This window comes from Gracilinanus agilis, chromosome 2 (assembly GCF_016433145.1).
Source record: "Gracilinanus agilis isolate LMUSP501 chromosome 2, AgileGrace, whole genome shotgun sequence".
Lineage (NCBI taxonomy): Eukaryota > Metazoa > Chordata > Mammalia > Didelphimorphia > Didelphidae > Gracilinanus > Gracilinanus agilis.
Genome location: NC_058131.1, coordinates 393,003,963 through 393,030,031, shown reverse-complemented (window position 1 = coordinate 393,030,031; position 26,069 = coordinate 393,003,963). Strand labels below are relative to the sequence as shown.

At 40.7% G+C, this 26,069-nt stretch overlaps 1 protein-coding gene across 1 annotated transcript in view; it reads left to right on the top strand.

Moving 5' to 3' along the window:
• The first annotated feature begins 1,277 nt into the window (after positions 1–1,277).
• PPARGC1B (PPARG coactivator 1 beta) overlaps positions 1,278–26,069 on the top strand; it is a 78,161-nt gene continuing 53,369 nt past the window's right edge. Inside the window, exon 1 of the mRNA XM_044659866.1 lies at positions 1,278–1,343. Within this exon, the coding sequence (XP_044515801.1) occupies positions 1,278–1,343 (66 nt within the window). The remainder of the gene's footprint in view (positions 1,344–26,069) is intronic.

Genomic DNA, 26,069 nt, shown 5'->3' with positions numbered 1-26,069 from the left:
ACTCCCATCTCCCAACCTCACAAAAAAGTAAAAAAATCAAAACACTTTAATCTTTGTTTTCTTTGACAAAAACGAATTCTCTTATTGAATGTATCCAGAAACATGTGTCTCATTCCCTGAGTCCATAACTTTGGTTAGGAAGTAGGGAACATGTGTCCTTGGAAACATGGTTGGTCATTGCATTGATCAGAGTTCCTAAATCTTTCAAAATTCTTTTTCTTTTTTTTTTTTTTTTTTAAATAAACCCTTACCTTCCATCTTGGAGTCAGTACTGTGTATTGGCTCCAAGGCAGAAGAGTGGTAAGGGTTAGGCAATGGGAGTTAAGTGACTTGTCCAGGGTCACACAGCTGGGAAGTGTCTGAGGCCAGATTCGAACCTAAGACCTCCTGTCTCTAGGCCTGGCTCTCAATCCACTGAGCCACCCAGCTGCCCCCCAAAATTCTTTTTCTTTACAGCACTGTTAGTGTAGAAATTGTTCTTCTGGGGTAATGAGCTTTTAAAAAAAACATTCTCCCCATTAGTCTTCAGAATTCCCATTGTATTTTCATAGTTCTTAGAATTTATAAATGGAAAGAAACGGAGAGAAATTGCTTTTTCATTATATATATATGTATATGTCTATATATATTAATGGTTAGTTTAAATTTTAATGTGAATTAATGGCATTAATAGAATTAGAGAATATCGTTATTTTCCAAGCATCATAATTCTGTTGTCATTTCCTTCTTACCTCCCTTCCTTCCTTTATTCCTCCCTCCCTCCCTCCTTCTTTTCCTCCCTTTCTCCTTCCCTCCTTTCCTCCCTCCTTTCTTCCCTCCCTTTCTTCCTTCCTATATTTGACAGTGTGTTACTTCATTTGGGATTTTCTTGGCAAAGATACTAGAGTTGGTTGGCCATTTCCTTTTCCAGTTCATTTTACAGATGAGGAAACTGAGGCCAACAGGGCTAAGTGACTTATCCAGATTTGAACTCAAAATAAATCTTCCTGATTTCAAGCCTAGCACTCTGTTGCCCAAGCCATGCAATGAGTTTCATCAGTGTGATGATGGAAGTGACTCTATCTTTTCAAGACTCTTGCTTTTCCTGCCAACAGATACAAGCCCACACATCTCTCTTTTTGTGCACTGATTTGGTGATTCATTGAATGCTAGAATTTCATCTGATAGGAAATGGTTAACTTTATGGAATGGGTAATAAGAACAGTCTCAAAAATGTGTAGGTTAAATCCTCACCCACTCAGTAGTAATTAAGACTCTTAGGGTCCCACAGTGGCAACATGCATGTTCTTCAGCAACAGTCTGAAGGCTTTGGAAAACTTCAGCTGATCGATGCCATGATACAGGTTTACCATAGGCTGCACTCTTGAGAACTAGGTGCTTTTGTCCATTGTGATGCACATGAATCCAGAAGATGGCATAGCCTTGTTTAACCTATATCCCAATCTGTGAGATCTTGGGGCTCATTGGCTAATAAGACCTGTGGAGGGCAGACAACTAGTTGTCCTGCCAGCAATTTCCTGCCAGAGAAACTACATTACATCCAACTACTTCTTCTCTGTGATTCTTGGATGTATATATAAGGACCCATCTTGGCTTACCACCTGCCAGCTACTGCCAACTAGAAAAATTAGATGTTGTCTTAATGAATTATTGAATTCAATATAATACTTATTACATTCAATAAAATTTTATCCGACTTCCTTATTTTGTGGATTTGGAAATGGAGGTCTAGAGAGGTTAAGTGATTTGCTTAAAGTCACTTTGGCACATTGGGAGTAAATAACTGAGCCAGCATTCAAACCCAGGACTGTTTTTGTTGTTGCTGTTTTTCAGTCATTTCCATTTGGGGTGGGGTTTTCTTGGCAAAGATATTGGAGTAGTTGGCCATTTCCTTCTTCAGCTCATTCTACAGATGAGGAAATTGAGGCAAACAGGGCTAAGTGACTTGCCCAGGATCACAGAGGTAAGAAAATGCCTGAGGCTAGATTTGAACTCGGGTCTTTCTGACTCCCCGTCCAGCTCTCTATCCACTGGTCCACCCAGCTGCCCTAACAACAACAACAACAATGAATTGAGCCAGCATTCAAACCCAGATTGTCTGATTTTAACCTCCAGCACCTTTTTTTTTTCTAATATATTATATACTAACTCTTTACATCATTAACTGAATAAAATCTGGGAACTGGAGTAGGGAAAGAGGGGAATAGGGACTGAAGAAGGGGCCTGGAATAGGGAGACCAGAAGGGAGGAAGGGAGATGAGGGAAGGGAAGAGAGAACTGAACAGAAGGAAAAGAATTGGAGAAATAAAGAAGGGAGGACACTGAAAGGAAGGAGAGGAATAGAGAACAGTGGAAAGGAGAGGGGAGGGAAAGGGAGGAAGGGAGCAGATGGGGAAACATAGGGAGTTTCCACAGTGCTGCAGTGCAGATCTGAGCAAGGAAGAAGATTTAAGGGGAGGCTGAAAGCTGAACGGCTCATAACCTTCTGAGGCAAGCCCAAACTGGTGCGTGGGTTATGAGGGGGCTGTAGCTAAAGCTTTTTTCATGAGACCTGCAGAGCTGATCTAATCACACCCTCAGACAGTCAGTCATCTTCCCCTTTCTTAAGAAGTGTCTATCTTTCCTGGAAGAGGCCCAGTTTCATTATGTGTCCTCAAGACTGAGAGGAAACCTTTGCTTTTTACTCCAGAGGACACCCTGAGCTCAGATGGATTCCAGACAGTGATCGACTGGAATCTGTGGGAAACACTGGAGAGCCAGGCAGGAACGATGTGTCCGAAACTGCAGAAAACCCCTACCTACGGTATAGGAAAGAAAACTAGAAGGCAGCTGCATCACTGTAGGCTGCCAGGCTTTAACAGACCGTCTGTGCTGGGAGGAGTGGGAGGACCATAGACTATAACCTGCTGGAGGCCAGGGATAGATAATTAAGGATTTTTTTTTTTTTGGCTTTGTGCCTCCTGGTGAAATTCTCCCCCTCTATGGTCCTGACCCGTGATTTCATTGGTGTAGAGAACTCCTGGGTTAAAAAATTCTCTCCTCTGTGACAGATTGTCAACTCATCTGTAACTTGGAGTCCTCCAAAGATGCCTAGGGGCCCTTAGAGGTAAAATAACTCACTTATGATCTCTGGCTATGATGTGTCAGAAGCAGGACTTGAATTCAGGTCTTCTTGATACCGATGCCAGCTCAATATTGACTAAGTTTGCTAGGGTTTGGTTTTTTTGTTTGTTTGTTTTTGTTTTGTTTTGGTTTTGTTTTTGTTCTTGCTAGGGTTGTTCTTAAGAGTTAATATTTGTTGAATTGAAATGAATGTAAAATGAAACTGAAGATCACCTAGTCTAACTTTTTCATTAAAAATGATATTGGGGGGGGGCAGCTGGGTAGCTCAGTGGATTGAGAGCCAGGCCTAGAGACGGGAGGTCCTAGGTTCAAATCCGGCCTCAGACACTTCCCAGCTGTGTGACCCTGGGCAAGTCACTTGACCCCCATTGCCTACCCTTACCACTCTTCCACCTATAAGTCAATACACAGAAGTTAAGGGTTTAAAATACAAAAAAAAAATGATATTGGGAAACTTTATTATATGCAGAGCAGGCTAGTTGGACATAGCTTATATGATTCCAGTTTTGTTGGCAACATTGAAAGCATCATAACCTGGGATAGACAGAACACTGACTTTCTTTTCTCCATCAGGCTGAATCAATGGGATTGACTTTGGCTTCACAGATGCCTTAAAGCTTCCTTACAGTTTGTTGGCCTTGACATCCACAGTGAATGGTCCTGACCACACTTGGGTGTGGTCCTCAATTTTCTTCAGAGCTGACTGTGAAGGGTAACTTTATAATAGCACAGTGTTCAAGCTTGTTCCTCCTAGGGGTACTTTTCTGAGGGTAACTGAGCTGCTTTTGAAGTGTCTTGCGTTTCAAGAAGAGAGAGGGGAGGGAATATGCATTTTTCTAGCACCTACTATGGATCAGGCACTATGCTAAGTACCTTCTCAATATTATCTCATTTGTTACAACAACCTTGGAGGAAGGAACTGATATTATTCTCATTTTACAGTTGAGGACACTGAGGCAAACAGAGGTTAAGTGTCTTGCCTAGGGTCAGCCAGTAAGACAGATGTTAAGTATCTGAGGCCAAATTTGAATTCAAGCCTTCCAGAACCCAGTCTCAGCACTAGCCATTGTACCATCCCTTAGCTGGGTGAGAGATGTTTGGATTTTCTTCTTTTTGTGGCTATGTATATCCTTCAGCATTGCCTTCTTGGCCTTCGAAGTCTCTGACTTGGCTTCCCTCTTGGAGTCAGACAGACAACCATTTCCTTCTTTGCCTTTGGCTCAGTCTTGGAGCAAAAGCCTTCATTTTACATAGGCAAAGCAGAGTCAGAAAGAGACTAGATTGTAGTGGGGGCAGGAGGGTCATTTGTTTTTCAGTATGTCTCTGCCACTCTGGCTATGTGGCTTACTTACTGTGGCTGACCCAGGCCAAGGTTCCTTTTCCCAACCACATGAAAGCATTCCACCAGCCGGCCTTCATTACCACACACAAGCAGGATGCACTTAGCTGCATCAATCAGACTGGGAGCTTCAGCAGAGGTCATGATAATGCTCACAAGGGCAAAAAAGAAACTTTCTGCAAGCTAAGAGCCTTCATGTGCCTTCTTAACCTAAGCTTAGCCTTCTTCTGTTTCCTAAGCATCCTGATTAGCATTAAGGAGTTGATGGCCCATTTGGGGGCTGTCAGTCTTGGGGATTGAATGGCAACGGGTGAAGGGATTGGAGCAGTGTCTACTGCAGAGGGCAGAGGTGCAGTCAGTTTCACATGCCTGCACAGAATTAGAATCACAAAATGTTAGAAATCAAAAGGACCTCTCAGAGATCTTTTAGTCCAACCTCTTCAATTCATATACAGGAAAACAGATCTTGAGAAACAAGAAATTTACCCAAGATAAATCACAGGGACCCATGATTTCTTTGGTATAGCCCAGTGTTGAAGAACCTATGGCATGGGTGCCAAAGATGGCACACAGAGTACTTTCTGTGGGCACAGGGGTCACTCCCTCCCCCCAAGTTCATTACTAGAAAGGCAGAGGGATTCTGGTGGAGCTGCTCCCTTCCTTTTCTCCACTGTGCTTGACAGCAGTTTTTTACATCCCTGCCCCTCTGCCCAGCATCCCAGTGAGAGTGCACAGTGGGTAAGGTGGGAAGCTCACAGGCAGCAGAGCTGGAGGGGAGCAGAGCACTCAGGTCACTGCCCCTCCCCCTCTCTACATGCTCCTCTCATCACCTGCTCCTCTGCTCAGCAGTCCAATAGGAGCGCTTCCTCCCCTATCTAGGTTTCACCATCAATGGTATAGGTCACGGGTCGGCAACCTTTTTGGCCGTGAGAGCCACAAACGTCACCTTTTTTAAAATGTAATTTTGTGAGAGCCGTACAGTGCTCACAGTGCATGCTCCTGTAATAGCGCCTGAAAAAAACTGACTTTATGGCTCTTGCAGAAAGAGCCATATCTGGCCCTCAAAAGAGCCAGATATGGCTCGAGAGCCATACGTTGCCAACCCCTGGTCTAGGTAGTGCCTTGGTGGGAGGAGACTTCCTTCACCAATGCCATTCACATTTTTCTATATTATGCCATTAGAGTTGTCTATAGCTGAGCCTTGAGACTCAAATGGAAACAAGGAGCCACATGGGGATCCTTATGGATGCACAATGACTTAGAAAAATCACATATTAACATTATCCATATAGATCTTGCTCAGACATTGCATCTTGGGCTATCACATCATCCTGGCTTTCCTCTTGCCATTGAATTTTGACTGGAAAAGAGAGCAAGGTTGACAACTTTGCGTAACTCTGTCTCACTTATATCCAATTCATGCACAAGTCCAGGCATCCCCTGGTGATGTCATTGGCCTTCTTTGAAACAAAGGATGAACAGTAGCAACCACAGAAACCCTATTAGAAAGGATTCTTAGGTTCCCAGACTGTCTCAAAAATATCTATTATAATATGCCTTAAGTACTCTTATGTTTACAATGATTTACTTCCCTGGGTTTCAGTTTCTTATCTGTGAAATAAGGGAGTTAAACTGGATGGTCTCTGAGGTCCATTTAAGCTCCAAATTGAAAATTCTACAGTAGATACTTAATATACATAATGTTATTTTCTGCTGCTGAACTTGTGTGTTAAATTGACTTCTGTGTGTGATACTTGTGAACTGAGCTACTCTGAATAACATTGTTTCCATGTGACAATGTGGCAAACTAACTTTTGGAACATGACAGGCTGAAGATGGCTTCCACTCCCACTTTAGATTGTCAACTAGATGTAAGGGTTCTGCTTCCCCAGTTGTCAGAGAATTACAGCTCTAGAGATAGAAGGTAATGGAAGGTACTTCACAGAGCAGTAGAAGGTATTTCAAAACTGATTTGACCAGGACAGAAAGTTGACTCAGTGGATAGAGCACCAGGCCTAGAGTTCTGGGTTTAAATCTGGCTTCAGATTCTCCCTAGCTATGTGACTCTGGGCAAGTCAACTGACTCCAGTTGCCTAGCCCTTACTGCTCTTCTATCTTGGAACCAATATTCAGCATTGATTCTAAGACAGAAGGTAAGAGGATTTTTTTAAAAAACCCAACTTGACCAGTGCTCAGTAATGGCTACTTCTTGCCACCTGACCAGTTCAGACCAATTCCTCATCTTCTCTCTACTTTACACAGATGTAAGTGAACCACATGGTCCTCTACCAAGGGATCCTTGCTCTTCTAGAATGTACTAGGACAACAATGCTCCAAACTCAAATGAGGCAGGCTTCAAGTTAGAGTGATTCTCATCACTGGGCAGTGGATAAAGGTATCTCAACATGATTAATTAATCAGTAAATATACTTATTGTCCAGTCATTTTTTTCAGTCGTGTCCACTTCTTTGTGACCATCTTTGATGTTTTCTTGGCAAGGATACTGAAGTGGTATGCTATTTTCTTTTCCAGCTCATTTTGCAGAGGAAGAAACTGAGGCAAACAAAGTTAAGTGACTTGCCCAGAGTCACATAGCTAATAACTATCTGAGGCCAGATTTGAACCCAGGAAAATGAGTCTTCCTGACTCTGGGTCTGACATTTTATCCACTGGACCAGCTAGCTGCTCCAAAACATTTATTAAGGGCCTAATCCAGTACAAGTACTGAAGATACAAAAAGTAACAAAGGACAGTCTTCTCTAGGGGCAGGTAGGTGACTCAGGTGATAGAGAGCCAGGCTTAGAGACAGGAGGTCCTGGGTTCAAATGTGGCCTCAGACACTTTCTTGCTGGGCAAGTCACTAACCCCAGTTGCCTAGCCCTTACCCTTCTTCTACCTTGGAACTGATACTTGTATCATCTAAATCCAAAGGTAAGGGATTAAAAAAATAAACATTCTGTTCTCATGAAGTTCACAGTCTAATGGAGAAGGCAACAAATAAACAAATATATGCAAACTAGCTATTTAGAGTATAAATAGGAAATAGGCAAGAGAAGTATGGTATGAGAATGAAAAGGGGTTGGGAAAGGCTTCCAGAAGAAGATGGGATTTTAATTGGAACTTAAAGGAAGCCTGGGAAGCGAGGTGGACTCAATATACTTAACTATGTGTCTGGGTCCATCTGCCCTCATCTGTAAAATGAGGGGGCTGGACTAGAGGGCCTTATAAGATATTTTTCAACTCCAAAGCTTTGCTCCTTCGATGTCTCTGCCTTTTTTTTACCACTGCTTTGCAGGTGTCATTCATGAAGCACTTGAGAAGTTAGTTAAATTCTTGATCTTTATCTAATGGGGCATATTACCCAAAATAGGAGGGACACATCACCTTTGCCTAGTGCATCAAATCCAGACTTCTCAGCTTGGCATTCAAAGCCATAGAAAATCTAATCCCACCCTACCTTTCCAACCTTATCATTCACAACAGCCTACACATACAACCTCTACTCCAGTAAACTCTGCTTTTCCTAGTTTCCTATACCTGGCAAGCCTCTCTCCTGCCTCCTTCTAAAGGATTATGCTGTTCGTTTTGTTTGCAATGTCTCTCCTTCAGCTCCTGATTCTTTTGTCTTTTTTTCTTTTAGAAGTATCTGAGTGTTAGTGACTCTATTTGGGGTTTTCTTGGCAAAGGTACTAGAGTGGTTTGCCTTCTTCTCAAACTCATTTTGCAGATGGGGAAATTGAGGCAAATGGAATTAAGTGACTTTCTCAGGGTCCTACAGCTAGTAAACATCTGAGATCAGATTTGAACTCAAGAAGATGAGTCTTCCTGTCTCCAGGTCCAGTGCTATATTCACTATGACACCTAGCTGACTTTGCAGAGATACTGGAGTAGTTTGCCATTTCCTTCCCCAGCTCATTTGACAGACGATGAAACTGAGGCAAACAGGATTCAGGGTTTGAGACCAAATTTGAATTCATAAAGAGGAGTCTTCCTGACTTCAGGCCTGGCACTCTGTCTACTACCACCCAATTCCTTACTTTATTTTAAAAGCTCAGCTCAAATTCCCTCTTCCATGAATCTTTCTCCATTCCCTCAGGTCACATTGGTCTCTGTACTAGACAATCTAGCACTGATTATAAAAAAAAGTCATTTGCCACCTGACCTCATTCATTTGTTCTGCCAAAAAAAAATCCCAATGTTAAGTGAAAAGATGTTGCAGGGGATAGCTAGTTGCATAGAGACTGGGTTATAAATGGGCACTTTGTTGAATAACATCACAGTGGGATTTTGTAATACTGCAGTGGTATTTGATTGTTGAGGTCTTAGCAGTGTTCTTGCAAAAAGCTGTTGGGACAGATTTATGCAGGTTATACTTGTACTGTCTTGCATGGTTCTCTAATTGTTTTATATATACATGTTGTCACTTCAACAATGCTGTGAACTATTTAGAATGGCTGGAATGCAGCATGAAGGACAGGAGTATACAAGGCAGAGCACCTGGGTTCCAGCCCCAATTCTGCCCAGTTGTGTCACCCCTCAGGGACTCAGTTTCCCCATCTCTTAAAGTAAAGGAATCATAGAATTTAGAGCTGGAAAAGAACTGGTATGTCATCTAGTTCAGCCTCCTGTTTTTATAGATGAAAGGTTAAATGGTTTTCTTAAGGTCACAAAAACAATTAGTTCCAGATTTGGAATTTGATATCAGGTGCTCTGACTCCAAATCCAAGATTCCTTCTCCTATATTAATATCTACCGGAGGCAGTTGGACCATATCAGGGAGGTTCCTAGCCTGGGGTCTGTGAACGTGTTTTTTTTTAAGCACTTTGGATAACTCAATATATTTACTCTCCTTTGTAATTTCATGTGTTTTATTTAAACACATGATTTTGAAAAGAATTAGGGAGTAGGAGGGCATAGGCTTTCCCAGACTGCCAAAGGGGGGCTTCGACATACACAAAAAGAAACACTAGAAACAGTGAGCATATCCCATCAGCCTCTACCTCTCCACCCTGCTACTTCTTCCCCATCTTCCCTCCCACATTCCCACTTCCCCATCTGTAATAGCAAACACCTTTTGTACTGGACTTCTGAAGACTCTACTTCCCTCCTCTCCCTTATATCTAACTGGCCTCAAGGTGTGCTTCTTAATTTGTCATATGCTTTGCTGCCCCAGAACACATGATTACACTTAAGTTTTCTCATTCATTGATTTGTATTATTCAAGGGCTTCTTTTAGTATGGGAATTCTACTCCTTTTGTATTCACTGGGCACATATACTCAATAAATATTTGACCCAATCCCTTGTTGTTTGAATTATTAGAATCTCTTGATGATGTTAGGGCTTGGGGCTATAAAAATAAAAGGTGAAAAATAAGCTATTAAAAATATAAGAATAAAAAGGATTTCTAACTAAGGGCTTCTAATTCCACCCAAATAAAACTCCCTGGTTCTACAAGGAACCCCTTCTCCTAACAGGTTACACAGATCCTTCCGGATCTGACTAACCCAATTTTTTACTCTTCTAAATAAACTATCACTATTATCTTTACAATTCTTAAATTCACCTCCAAGTTATAACAATAACAAAGGGTAGCTGGTTGAGTCTCAACAAGAATCAAGTTAGGACACTGAGCCTTAGCAGATTTAGAGTCCAAACTTCTCAAAGTTAAAACAATCTATAAAAACAAAAATAGATAGTCACTAGTGTTTCCCAAGTTGGGAAAGGAAAGCACTTAGCTCCTTCAGGTCTTTCCCTTCTTTCCTTCTACCTCAGACAGGAGAGAGAGTCTCTGTGAGTGACTCTGCCAACTGCCAGAGACCAACTGCCAACTGCCACACCCAGAGAGAGTAACTGTCACAGAATAACCATTACAACTGTCAACATTTGAAGCTGACACACTGTCTAAGCTCTGCTTCAAACTACAATTCTTTCTCAAGCCAGCTTCTCTACTTATCTCTAAACTAATATAACAAGACTTATTTTTTAATATCATCCTTATAGGGCTAACATGGATAGTGGAAACCAGTGGATCTCTTCTCTGTGTCTGTCTGTGTCTCTGAGTCTTTTTTTTTCACTGTTATCTTGTCTTAGTAAATATCATCAGTTCAGAGGCAGAAGAGTGGTCCCCCAATTGCTAGGCAATTGAAGTTAAGTGACTTGCCCAGGTCACTTAAGCTAGGAAATATCTGAGGCCAAATTTGAACCCAGGACTTCCAGTCTCTCTCCAAGCCTGGCTTTCTATTCATTGAGCCATCTAGCTTTTCCTGTGTCCTTCTCTGTCTCTAAAACATTGTGTGAAGCATGAAGAATTATTGACTTATACATCAAGTACAACTCTAAGTCATAGCCTAGGAAAGGATGGTGAACCTTTTAGAGATGGAGTGCTGTGCCCACCCCCACTCCCAGTGAGTGCCCAGCATGCCCTGCCCCCACTTTACCCCACATAGGGGAGGGAGAAAATGCTCTGATTGGGCTGCTGGACAGAGGGGTGGGTAATGTAAAAAATGTCATCAGGCATGGTGGAGAAGGGGAAGGGAGCAGTTCTACCCGAGTCCCTCTACCTTTCTAGTAACTAACTGGTGGAGGGAGGACACCCACGTGCCAATAGAGAGGGTTCTGTGTGCCATCTTTGGCACCCATGCCATAGGTTCACCATCACTAGGATATTAAGAACCTAGAAAGCCCTGCTCGTTGGTCTCCCTACCTTAAGTTTCTTTCCATTCCAGTCCATCTTCTGCTCAGTGGTCAAATTAATCTTCCTAGTGCACACAACAATGGTAGCTCCTCCCCATACCACATACATACATTTAATCAATTCCATTGTCTCCCTTAATGCCTGTAGGATCAAACTAAACTTCTCTCTTTGGCACTTGAAGCTCTTCAAAACCTGGCTCCCCCTACCTTTTTGGTCATCTTACAGCTTACTACCTTTCCCCACTGCCCACATAGTCTGCAGTCTTGTGACACTGGCCTCCTTTGCTGTTTCTTAAACAAAATACTCCCATCTCTGGACCCAGTACATGTGTCCTAGCTGATCTTCAAGTTCCAGCTCAAATGTCACCTTCTATGAGAAACCTTTTCTGATCCATCATGATGCTAGTGCCTTCTGTTGGTTATCTCCAACTTGTTCTGCATAGGTCTTATTTGTATATAGTTTTATTGCTATCTTCCCTGTTAAAATGCAAGCTCCTTTATAACAAGGACTGTTGATTTTTTTTTTTTTTTGCCTTTCTTTGCATCCTTAGGGCTTAGCAGCACAGGGTCTGGCACAGAGTAGATATTTAATAAATTTTTATTGATTGACTGATGGTACCCTGAGCACCCACATATGTTAAAGGAGTTCATAGTCTTGGGTCTGGAAGGGAGCAAGCATTTACTGTATTTCCTAAATAGATAATCCACCTTCCTCTGACATCTCTTCTTATAGAAAGAGCCCTGGAGTTAAAGTCCCTCCAGGCATATTGCTAGTGACCTAATTCAGAGTTGAATCACCTTTTGCCTGGACTGTTGCAGTAGCTTCCAAATTGATCTTGCTTCTGAGATCTCTTAGCCCAACCATTTCTCACAAACTGACCAAAATAACCTTCGATGGTTTCTCATTACCTCTAGGATAAAATATAGATTTTTCAGGTTGACATTTAAAGTTTTCTACCGTCTAGCTCTTACTGACCTTTCCAGACATGTCTCATAGTGCTCCTTGCTACAAATTCTCCATTCTGGCCAAACTAGCCTGCTGGCTATTCCCTAGACTCAGTATTTCTTCCATTTCTTTGTAATAGCCCAAGCTATTTGTTCCCCAGGCCTGGAATGTACTCTCTCCTCATCTCTGCTCTCAGAATCCTTTGGCTTCCCTATAAACTTCAAGTTTCTAGGAAAAGCCTCTTCTCAAAGAATGCTGGGTGGACAGTAATTGGACCAAGATTCAGAGTTGGACTTTGACATTTATTAGTTGTCAGCCCTTCATTTTCTTCTTTGTAAAACAATTGGCCTCAATGGCCTTTAAGGTTCTTTCTAGCTCTAAATATAGAATCCTGTGATCAATTTGTGTTGGATTCTACATAAAAGGTGATGTTATGGAATGGATAGAGAACTTGTCTCAGAATCAGGAAGAAGTTCAAATCCTGCATCTGCTTCATAATGCCTGTGTGATCCTGGGGAAATCCCTTAACCTCTCAAATATAAGTTATAGGTCTGCATTAATCATCATCATCATATTATTAGCAGTAGTTAATATTTATAAAGTGCACTGTGCTAAGCGCTTTTCAATTGTTATCTCATTTGATTCTCACAGCAATCCCAAGAGATAGATACTATTATTATTTCCATTAGTCGAAGAAGCTGAGGCAAATAGAGATGAAGGGTCACATAGCTAATTGGTTGTTGTTCTTTGTACTCAGAAGAGGACCAGTGACATCACTGAGTGATGTCTATTGACTGGAGCATAAATAAATTGGATTTAGGTGAGGCAAAGTGGTTCAAATCACTCTCTCTTCCAGAATCATCGAAGTCCAATGACATGGCAAAAGTCACGATGACAGATGATGGCCACTGTCTGAGGTGAGATTAGAACTCAACTCTTCCTGACTCCAGGTCTGTTGCTCTAGCCATTTTGTGCTGTGGAAGAGTTTCCTCGCTGGAAGTTAATGGAACTATATATTCAAACCTAGATTAGACCTTAATCATCAAGTCCAAACTCCTCTTGCCTAAGGCTATACAAGCAAATATCTGAGGCAAGATTCAAACCTATGTCTTTCTGACTCTTAAATCTCATATTCTTTCAATTACCCAATTCCCCACATCAACAGAATCACAGATCTCAAATGTATATACAGGCTGTTATCCTTTCAGGAGAAAATAAGCTTTCTTAAGGTCAGGTTTGTCTTTGTATCCCCTTTGTGAAGCATAGTGCCTTCCCCATACTTCCAGATTACCATGGATTTATTTTGTATGCTTATGAATACACGTGTCTCCTGAGAGAATATAATTTCCCTGAGGGAAGGAAAAGAGAATAAATATTTATTAGGTGTCTACTATGTGCCAGGCACCATGCTAAATACTTTACAAATATCTCATTTAATCTCAAGGGCAAGGTTTGTTTGATTTTTGTCTTTGTATCCCCGGCACTTAGCACAGTGCCTGATACATACAGGTGTCTAATAAATTCTTGATTAATTGATCAAATTGAAGACTGCTATCTATGAAGGCAAATCCTTTCTCCTTTAGTGAAGACACTGTCAGTCTTTTCTCACTTGATCTAAAATCTTTTTCTCTAATATCCTTCCACCCCTTGGAATATAAAAGACAATTCTCTCCTCCAAGTGGAAAAGATGGATGCCCTTGCATAATTATAATTACATAGTACAACCCTGATTGATCCAGTGGGAAGTAAACTACACTTCTGAGTATGTGAAAAACATCTACTGGACAGTCTGGACTAGCAGCCAGAGAGAGGCCAAGACTTTCGCATTATCAGGGAAGTGGGATCAGGATTGGACCTGGTGGAATTCATCATGCAGCCAATTAGCATTCCCCAACAAAGAGAGCACAGGAACAACTCCATGTTTGAAGAAGATAACCCTTTTGGATAAAGAAAAGTCAAATCGCCTATGATAAGTTTTAGGGAGGTTTGAGGGGGCCATCTATCTTTCCTTCCTTTATTCCAAACTATGCACATTGCCATATTCTCTTCCCTAAATCATAGTTCTGAGCACAGACCTCCCCTACTCAAATGTTAAACCTCTGCTTAAAGTTGACCATGAAGTTTCTATTTGCTTGTCTGCTAGTCTATCTGTCTGTTTATTTTGTCTGTCTGTCCATTTTCCTATCTATATTTCTCTGTCTCTAGCTGCTTGACTGCCTATTTTTCTTTTTGTGTCTGCCTATCTATCTCTGTCCAAATATCTATCTATCCATCCATCCATCCATCCATCCATCCATCCATCCATCCATCCATCCATCCATTCATCTGCCTATCTATCTATCTATCTATCTATCTATCTATCTATCTATCTATCTATCTATCTATCTGTTTGTTGGCTGTCTGTCTCTGTCTGACTGGTACCCTGAATGTGCCCCTTAAACATGCCCATATCTGGAAGTTAATGGAATTTTATAATCAGACCTAGTCTAGACCTTATCATCAAATCCAGCCTTCTCAATCTTATTAGGTAAAGAAACTCTTAACCCCTCACCCCGACCCCCTATACACATCATTACCCCTGACCATCAAAAATCCTATTCATATTTCATGGTGTAGGTTACATACTTAAGGAGTAGAAGTGGAATTAGAGCCCAGAACTTCTAATTTCAAAACTCATCCTCATGTAGTCTTCCTCCCAATCCCTATGTATAGGGTCTCTCCTCTCATTCTAAAGAGATTTAAAAAAATAATACATTTATAGCATTTTTCTTCATATAATATTTATTTCATCTCTATCAAATTCAACCCACCCCTGTCATAAAAAAGTAATTAAGCAAACAATTCTGATACAGTGACCATTACTCACTCACTAACTATATATATGTGTGTGTATGTATGTGTGTATATATATAAAATCTACCCTAATATTCTCCTGCCTCTCTGCCAAGAGGGAGGAAGTATGTTTTATTTTAATTTTTTCTAAGCCCATGCCTTCTTTCTTAGTTTCAATTCTAAGACAGATGAGTGGAAAGGGCTAGGCAATGGGAGTTAAGTGACTTGCCCAGGATCACACATCTAGGAACTATTTGAGACCATATTTGAACCAGGGCCTCTTGATTCCAGGCCTGACCTCTCTCCCATTTTGCTACCTAACTGACCCATATATTTTATTATATGTTCTCCAGGACCTTTGCAGGGTTTCCAGTTATTCAAGAGTTCTCTTTTGCTTTTAGTAATCTTTTTGTTTATGTTGTAGCTATAGTCATTGTATTCTCTTGGTTTGTTCTGCATCAATTTATACAAATTTTCCCTCCTTCCTCTGAATTCCTCATTTGGGTTATTTCTTACTGCATAGCAATATTCCATTACATTTCTATCCACTAGATTTTTCAGCCATTTTCCAGGTACATCTTTTCCTCTGCCCTCTGTCCCCCTACACTGAGTGATGCTATACTATGTTGCTATTAGCCCTTTTGGGGGATATATGCCCAAGGAGTAGGGTTACTTTGTTAAAGGGTACAGATAGTGTAGTCACTTTTCTTGCATAATTCTAAATTGAAATCCAGAATGGTTGGTTGGACCACTTCACAGCTCCACCAGCATCAATGTCCTTGTCTTCCCATAGACACTGACTGTTCTCTTTTGTCTTCTTAGCTGCATTGCATGGTAATGAAGAGAAATCTCAGGGATGTTTATTGGCTTTTTTTTCTTACCATTTGTGATTTGGAATTTGGATATTTTTCTGTGGTCATTTATAGTTTATAATTCTTCTTTTGAAAACTTTTATTTTTCTTGACCACTTAACTATTGAGGTCTGCCTTAAGCACTTTGGTATATATCTCTCTAAGGCATTTATTACAGTGTTGCTTTGTATTATAACTATTTGTATTCATGTTTTATGTCCCTTAATATAATACAAATTCCTTAAGGACAAGGGCAGGTCTTATTTAACTCTGCTTCTCTTGTTAGCAGACTACAAGTACTGAGCTTAAAGTAGGCTAAGGAGAGTTTGTTTATGAGAATAAACTAAATAATAATAACAATGAGTTAGTGTGATATTTTAGGGGGAGGACACTGAGGAGTGGCCCAAGGGCTCTATATTGATCAGCATTTTTATTAGTGACTTAGATGAAACCATAAGCACCAGCTAGCTGCCTACTGGGTGCCAGGCACTGGGCTGAGTACTGGGGATACAGAGGAAGGAAAAAAGACAGCCCCTATTCTCAAGGAGCTCACAATCTAATGGGGGAGATGACATGCCAACAACTATGTACAAGCAAGACATATTCAGGCTAAATAAGGGATAATCAACAAAGGGAAGGCGGAGGGAAAGGTTTCTTGCAGAATGTGAGCTAAAGAGCTGAGATAAAAAGGGAGCCAGGGAAGGCAAGGGGTGTATGGGTGTGTGTTAGGAAGAATAGTTACATTGCTTATTTACTAGAGTCAAGATCCAGACAAATCTCTTTAGCCTAGAACAATGAGTCATACTGAGTAAAATGAAATTTAATAGGAATAAATCTAAAAATTCTTTATTTGGATTTTTAGAAAATCAGCCTCACAGAGGGGGAGGGGTGACTAGGTGGCAGTTCTTGTGACTTGGCTTTTCTTTGGGCTACAAGCTCAAAATGAGTCAACAATGGAACATGACCAACAGAAAAGTCAATGCTATCCTAGGTTACATGAAGGGACCCTAAAGGATACTGAATGAAGGAGGTGGTAGTTCCTCTGTATTCTGCCTTGGCCAGGCCACTTTGGAAGTGATGTGTTATGCTCTAGGATAACCAGATTCTAGGAAGGAATTGGAATTTACCCAGAGGAGGGCAATCCAGATGGTAAGAGAGAGACTTGGAGACCATGTCTCAGTGGAAGGAATTGGAGTCATTTAGCCTAGAAAAGAGAAGACACTGAAAGGTTAAGTGAATTGCTTCAGAGACAGAGGCTTAAACCTAAGTCTTCTTGTCTTCAAGTTCAGCTCCCTATCTATTGCACCACACTGCCCCTTGTAGGGAAATTTTTGCTAACAATTAAAGCTATCCCAAAGTGGAGTGGGCTAGTTAGTTTTCCTGAAATGGAAGTTTTTAAGTGTGTGTGTGTGTGGGGGGGGTAATTAACCATTTAGGGGAGATGTTGTAGAAAGAATCACATCTCCAACTGCCTTTCAGACATCTTAATATGTATATCCAGTAGACATCTTAAACTCAACATGCCCAAACTGAAGTCATTATCTAAACACCTTCCCCTCCTCCTTACTTTCCTAATACTATCTGAGGCATCACCATTCCCTCAGTCCTTCTAAACTCCTCAGGCTATCATCTCCATGCCCACATTTGATTTAATGCCAAGGCCCTTCACCTTTCCAATATCTCTCATATAGCCCTCTTCTGTCTTCTGACACTGCCAGCACCCTGGTATACAGCCTGAATCACCTACCATCTGCTATTGGGTCTACTTTCCTCAAGCCTCTCACCACTCCAAGCCATCCCCTAGTCAGTCACTGAAGTGATTTTCCTAAAGCACAGGTCTCACCATGTCACCCGTGTACTTATGAAACTCCAGTGGCTCTTTATTATCACTTCCAAGATCAAAGGCAGAATGCTCAGTTTGGCATTTTAAACCCTTCATAACCCAGCCCCTTCCTGCCTTTTTAGTCTTCTTATACCTAACTCTCCAACACATAGTCTTTGATCCAGTGGTACTGGCTTCTTGGCTATTCCAGGAACAAGTTGCTCAATCTCTAAGCTTCTAGCTTATCTGCTGCTGCCCATTATTCCTGGAATGCTCTCCCTCCTCATCTCTACCTGCTGACTTCCTTAGCTTCCATTAAGCAGGCTAAAAGCTCATCTTCTAGGAGAAATCTTTCCCAGCCTTTCTTATTTCTTGTTAACCTATATAAAGCTGCTTGTAAGCTCCTTGAGGGCAGGGACTCCCTTTTTATTCTTTTTTGTATCCCCGTGACTTAGCACAGTGCCTGGCTTATAGTAGGTGCTAAATAAATGTTTACTACTACTACTTCTACCACCACCACCACTACTACCACCACCACCACTACTACCACCACCACCACTATTACCACTACTACTACCACTACTACTACTACTACTACTACTACTACTACTACTACTACTACTACTACTACTACTACTACTACTACTACTACCACCACTACCACAACCACTACTACCACTACTACCACTACTATTGCTGCTGCTACTGCTACTGCTACAACTACTTCTTACTCAGGTACAGATTAGACTTAGATGATCTAACCTTCCAATGTTGAGATGGTGGTTATATAATGTATTTGTTGAATAAATGACTGTGTAGTTAGAAAAGTGGCAAGTACTCTGCAGGGTAGACTACTTTCAAGGGTTTGAATCACTTGGACAAATAGAAGATAATTCAAGCTACAATTAGGTACTCCAAATATTTGAATGGATTTGAATTGATGATGGGTACCAGCCTATCAATTACGACCAAGGATGAGCCTGAAGAATCAGAGTAAACTGTTTCCTGAAGACACTGGCAGACAACATGAGTAGAAGGATACCACCAGGAAAGAAACTGGAAATAATTCTAGTTCTTTAGACCAGAGGTGTCAAAACATCACCTATAGCACTGTAAGTGTGGCCCAAACCAGATTAAATTGTAATTGGGAAATATTAGCACAGATAGAGTTAATATGTGATTTTCTAAGTCAATACGAAGCCAGAAGAGATGGCCATGCATGGTTTAGTGGCTTATGGACTGCCAGAGCTAGAAAAGACCTTTGAACTTAGAATGATGGAACTAGAAGGAACCTTAGACCATAAAACAAAGAATCTCATAGCTGGAATGTGACCTTAGTACATAGAATGGTCCCTTCCCCCAACTTAGCCCCAGAAGACTGGTCTGAATGGGTCATGCTCTGATTCTTTGTTAGAGACTTCCCACTCACAGTCATTATTGCTGATTCTTTTTCTAGTTCCCCTGTGCAACTTCATCATTCCTAGGTTCTCTGTTTTCTCAAGAAAATAGGCAGCTCAGAAACTTGCCATTCAGGTTTACAAAATCATGCTCAGGAAAACTACTATTATACTATCAGAGGTTTCTGGGACCCAGAACATAGTTCATCCCTGCACTAAATACAGATGGCTAGGTGGTACACTGGATAGAGCACTAGACTTGAATTTGGGAAGACCTGATGTCAAATCCAGCCTTAGACACTCTGATAGCTCTGTGGCTCTAGGCAAGTCATTTTAACCTCTTGTTTGCCTCATTCTCTTGTCTATAAAAACTAGGGATGACAATAGCATCTACCTCTCTGAATTGTTGTGAAAATAAGATGAGGGGGCAGCTGGGTTGCACAGTGGACAAAGCAGCAGGCCTGAAGTTGAGAGGACTTGAGTTCCAATCTGGCCTCAGACACTTCCTAGCTGTGTGACCCTAGGCAAGTCTCTTAACTCCAATTGCCTAGCCCTTACCATTCTTATGCCTTAGAATAAATATTCAGAAGGTAAGGATTTAGAAAAGAAAAGAAAAAATGAGAAGTTTGGAAAGTGATTTTAAAATTCTACAAATTCTTGTGTTGTTGTTATTTAATTTTTAATTTAATTTAATATAAAAAAAAACCCACAGTACTCCAGAACTCCAAATTCCTGGATGTTCCCATATCATCAACTCAACTAGTATTTTAAAGAGTTTACTAAGCATCTTCTTTAGTTCATTAAATTCATTTGTAAGTGAATGTAAGTGAAGAAAATGTAAGTGAAATAAATTTTATTAAACTGGCCAGCCTCTTTTTCTAATTTAAAAGTCAGGGAAAACAAATGCAAACAGAAAAATGATTTCTGTCTTCAAGAAGCACTGATAAGGAAGACAGTACATAAAAGGGAACTGAAAAACAAATGAAGGGGACAGTATTTGTGGAATAAAGTAGAGGAAAGGGAGAAAAAGTCCTGTATGAGTCAAGAACACAGCCTAGAGAGGAGTGAAGGTTATAGTTCTTGTTCATTCATTTGTTCAGTCCTGGCCAATGCTTTATGGCCTCATTTGGGGTTTTCTTGGCAAAGAAACTGGAACGATTTGCCATTTCCTTCTCCAGGTCATTTTACAGATGAGGAAACTGAGGCAAATGGGGTTAAGTGACTGGCTTAGGGTTATAGAGCTAGGAAGTATCTAAGGTCAGATTTGAATCCAAGTCCTCCCAACTGTAGGCCTGGCATTCTATTCACTATGCCACCTACCTGCCCCAAACTACCTTTAATTTTAATGTCATGGTTATATATCAATACATTCTAAATAGTAGATAACTAACAAACCCAGGCTATTTTATTCCTCTATCGCCCATAGGTCACAACTGAATTACCTTTGCTGAAATACCCAGATTCTGACACCATCTTGTATTTCCTATGCTCTTATTTGTCTGGCGGTTCTTCACAATGTTAATGAAGGCAATAAACAGTCTTTGGGATCCCACAGATTAAAAGACTGTGACAAAGGCCCTACTCAATACAATTAAGCAATAGTGTTATGTTATTCAATGTAGTTCATTGGAAAAGACTCTGGACTTTGAATTAGATCTAGCTCCTAGATTTAAATCTGCCATTAACTAAAGATAGGACCTTAGGTAAATCATTTCTCTTTTCTGGGCCTCATTTTCTACCTCTGTAAATTGAGGGTGCTCAGAGTTTTGGACTTAATTGCTTTCCTTTTGAAAAATACTCTTTTGATGTTGTGTTTTTTTACAGTCATTTCTATATCTAGTACATGTGTGTGCATGCACACACACACCTGCACGCAGATAGACCAAGAATTGAAATTTCCCTTTTAAAGTCAACAACCACTACAGGATCTGTTAGCCCTGTTTACACTTAGGAAAATCAAGCAGACATACACTGAAAATTCATAGTAACCTTCCTTCCACCAGCCAGATTTAATGAATTGATCCCCAACCCACAAGATAATGTAATAATTTAATTATTAAATTAATGGAATTTAATACAAGGACAGCTTTTTGGTTTCAGACAAAATCTTTGGCCATCAGGCTGTATATTCCCTTGCCCCTCATGCATAAGATGGGAAATGAGGGTTTTCTTATGCGTGTCCCTATCTTTAATAAATAGGAATATTAAAAAAGTTTATAGTTGCCCAGCATAAGGAATCTCGGGTCTCCTGACATGATCTGTACTTGAGTTCTTTCACAGGAAGCAGCACTGGGCAGGATTCCCAGTACTACATTTATAGCTCCCCAAACCTACGACCTGGTCCTTCAGGTCATAGAAGAACTCTGAGATAAGATATGCTGGTAAATATTTAACAATAAGTTCTCTAGGGAGAAAAAAAATGTATTCATGACACACTTTTAAGTTTAATTTGAGTTATTAACAAGTTCTTCATCAATTGTTTAAGTCTAAACAATCAACAAAACAATACAGCAAGCCTAAGATTTGTAGTATTTTGCTGATCTCTGAGGTGTGAATGACTGCAATGAAAATTTAACAATCAGCTCTTAAGTTGGCAGCAATACATTCTTATTTTTTATTTTATTTTTTTAAAAATATTTTTCCATGTTTCCATGATTTATTTTTTCCCCTCCCCTCTTCCCTCCTTGATCCCAGATCTGACAAATAATTCCACTGGGTTGTACAAATGTTATTACTTGATACCTACTTCCTTATTATTCATTTTTGCAATACAACAATCCATCAATACATTCTTGAAAAGGACTGTGGGGATCATCTAGTCTAACCCCATCCTTTTCCAGAGGAGGAAACTAAGACCCAAAGAAAGGAAAGGACTTGTTCAAGATTATATAGATAGTAAATGGTAGGGGTAGAATTTGAACCTAGATCCTCTGACTCAACTCCATTGCTTTTTCCAAATACACAATTTCCAATATAGTTTCCTATTCAGTCGTCTGCATCAGAATAGTTTGCTAGACTTAAGTCTAGCTAAGGAACTAGGGCAGGCCTATGAAGCACCATCTTTACTCTGAAAAAATATTTAGGAAAGGCAATAACCGGAGAGAAAGAGTAAAAGTGGTCAGTTAAGTGGTGCAGTAGATAGAATGTCAGGTTTGGAGTCAGGAAGACTCATTTTCCTGAGTTCAAATATGTCCTCAGACACTTAGTAGCTGTGTGATCCTGGGCTTGTCACTTCCTCACTTCCTCATCTGTAAAATGTCTGCCTCACTTCCTCATCTGTAAAATGAGCTGGAGAAGGAAATGGCAAACCCCTCCAGTATGTCTGCTAAGAAAACTCCAAATAAGTTCACGAAGAGTCAGACATGACTGAAAATAACTGAATAATAATGTGTAGGAAATGTAATAACAAGAGAGAAAAGTGGAAAGAGGGGGTGCACTCTGGAAGAGAGGAAGAGTCATCTAAGAACTTCTGCTACCTTCAAAACTAGAGCCATTTAGGCCTTCCTGATGGACCCTGGTGAAACCTGAAGGGCCACTCTATGTTGAAAGGGCCCTTTCTAGCATCTGAGTGTGCTAATTTCATTGATAACTATCTGTGATAAGGCTCCCCTCTAGGGATCCTAGAGGGGGATTGTAATCCTAATTCCTGGACTCTGGCTTCCTTTATTGCTGCTATTTTCCCCCCCAGGATTGGGCATAAGGATCCTGATAAAGACAAGAAGGGGAAACTGTCTATAGGATGTGTGTGTCTAATTATCATCAGATTCTCCGTGACTCAGCAACGTTCTTCCCTCTCCGCCTGGAGTCTTAGCTCATGATCCACCTTCTGCCTCTGAAATGAAATGGCTTTTTCCTGAGGCTTCTTATGTTGTGTTTGGGGAATTCAAATGGTCTCTCTTCAAGTTTCCTCCATTGCCTGGGCTCCCTCTGCATCCTGTTTCCATCTGCTACTGGCTCTGCCAGTCTTTTGCTTAAGCTCCCACATGGGCAGAAAAGAATTTGGAGTGAGCAGAGCCTATCACACACTGGACAAGCCTTGAGGAGAGACCAGGATGTTCCTCATGTTAAAAAGGAAATGTCTTCCACTTTGCCACCATCTCTTTGCCTCCTGAGAGTCTCCTGTGACACCTCAGGCCCCCTCCTGACTCTCACCATCTGTCCATCTGCACAAAGTAGCCATCTTCTGTCCTCCCTCCCATGACACTTTCACTATCTTCTCCTTCTATCCCCTGACCCCAGAATGACCAGGAGGAAAACCCAGGCCATCGTGACATGTTCAAATGTCTGTGATGCCTCAAAAGTGTCCTACTGCCCTTGGCTTGCACATGGCACTCTTTAGAATTCTCAAATGTCAAAGCAATAACAGCATATAGAGACTGTCTTGTCTCCTCCCTCATCTCATGTGGGAGAAACTCGTACCCAGAGAGGGGAGAAGGCTCACTCAGGGTCCCACAGCAGTAGCAGAGCTAGGATTTTGGGGCTGTCACCACACTGTCCGGCGTCTCCTCCTCCAGACTGTTTAAAGTAAAGAAAGAGGACAGCTGGGTGGCTCGGTGGATTGAGAGCCAAGCCTAGAAATGGGAGGTCCTGGGTTCAAATCTGGCCTCAGACACTTCCTAGCTGTGTGACCCTGGGCAAGTCACTTAACCCCCATTGCCTAGTCCTTACCACTCTTTTGCCTTGGAACCAATACACGGTATTGATTCTAAGGCATAAGGTAAGGGTTTAAAAAAATAAAAATAATTTTAAAAATTAAGTGAACAAGCCAGAGGAGTAAGCATCTCACTGATTGTGAGTAAAAAATTAATTGTACCATTGGAGATTATACTGAGTCCAGACCTAGCCCAGATCCAGCCTGGAGCAATATGTCAGCCACAGAAGCATGGCCAGCTTTGCTGCTTGAACCTTACGTAGTCTTAGGACCAGAGGAACTCAGCCAAGAGTGGCCTTCCTTACCCTGTCCTCGGGATTCTCTGGATTTAAATTTTGACAAGCGTGAGCACACAGAAAAATGAAATAAGTGTTCCTGTAAGGAAGCACAGTACAAGAACAGTTAGTAATACAGGAGATGAATTTCAAAAAGAAAAAGTCTTGGTTAAGTTGGTGGCACATGTAATGCATGAGGGAGAATTGAGAATGGTTGGTTACAGGCAGCTTTGAAAGTATGTAGAAGTGGATCCAGCCCTGGAGTGAGCTCTAAGCCTGGCCCTGCTGCTGATTCTATCTATGACTTGAGGTAATACATTTCCACTCCTTGTGCCTTAGCTTCCCTGCTGGAAAATGAGAGGATCATGTGAGTGTGGTAAAAAAAAAAAATTGTAGATTTGAGATCAAGAGAGTCAAAGACCCAGAATACCTGAGTTCTTGTCCCAGTTACTCTGCTTACTAGCTTAAGGGACTCTCATTCTCAGTTTCTGCATCTGTGAAATGAAAGGCTTAGAATGGATGATCTTAAAAGTTCTTGTTCTCATTTCTCTAGAATTCCGTGATTCTAGGTTTGAGCTAGGCACTCCCTAAGGGCCTTTTCAGTGCAATGCTTCTATGGGACTTAAATTTATATGAGAGAGACTTAGAATTATTGAATCAGCATAATGTGGATCAAAGTACTAGATTAAGAAAAATCATAATTTTTATCATTATGATTTATCTTCTAAATCATACATTTACAGCTGGAAGGGATTTTACAAGTCCTGCGGTCCAACTACTTCATCATTGAGATTATTGAGGCCCAATCCCCTCCATTTTGCATTTGGGGAGACTGTGAGGCCCAGAGAAGTCCAACTTGCCCCAAGGTCACACAGGTGAGCAACAGAACTATGATATGAACTTGGGTCCGCTCATTTAAAATTCAGGACTCTTCCTACCAATGTTGCCATGTTACTTGGATTCAGATCCTGGTTTTTCTACCTGTATGATTTTGGACAAGAGACTAAACATCCCTTGACCACAGACTCAACTATAAAATGAGGATGTTGGACAAGAGGACCTCTAAAAGCCCTTCTAGCTGTAAATCTATATCTTAGAGTTGGAAGGACCCTCAAAGACCATCCTGTTTTAGTAGTACCTGGCCAAGAATCCCCTCAACTCCAATGCCCACAAATCCAGACTCCACTGGAAGCTCTCCTAGTGAAGGAAACCTGCTACCTCTCAATGTTGCCCATTCCATAGGTAGAATAAAACATATAGAGCTGGAAGAGACCTTAGAGGCTGTCTAGTCCAACCTCTCCACTTTATAGATAATGAAAATGAGGCCCAAGAGATTAAATTACTTGCCCAAAGTCACCTAGCTAATTGGTTAGGATTTGAACCCAGGTCCTCTGACTGGACTCCAGAGCCAATGCTCTTATACAATATCCCATTTGAAAGGGAATTAGTGTTTCTTTTCTTTTGTTGTTAAGGCTTTTTAGGTTTTTGCTAAGACTTCTGTTGAGATTGAGATTGACTGCAGGTACTTAGAATAGCTAGTATAGTGCTTTAAGTACTTTACAAATTTTATCTCCTTTGATCTTCAAAACAACTCTGGGAGGTAGGTGTTATTATTATCCCATTTTTCAATAGAGGAAACTGAGGTACTGGTTAAAAGACTTGCCCAGGATCATACAGCTAGGAAGGATCTGAAATTGGATTTGAACTTAGATCTACCAGGTTCCAAGTCCAGTACTCTGTCCACTGAATCACCTGATTGACCACTAGAAGTTGAGTCTTCCTTTCTCTGACCCTAGTTACAGCCTCTGGCCAAGACATTGTTCATGGCTTTCCAGAAAACAGCTCTTGGTTTAAAAAGCTGCTCACAAGTCAATGAACACTTAAAATTTTTAAAAATATCATTAATGTTGATATTATTTCAAAATTTTTATTTTTACATATGTGTATTATATTATATATTATTTAATATTTTCTTTAAATATTATTTAATAATACTTAAAAGATCTTGTTATTTATAATTGATATTGATATTTTAAATATCATTTAATGTTTTGTTATATAAATATAATGCTCTATTATATTTATTTAATTTCCCCCAATTACATGGAAGAACAGTTTTTTTTTTACTCTTAACTTCT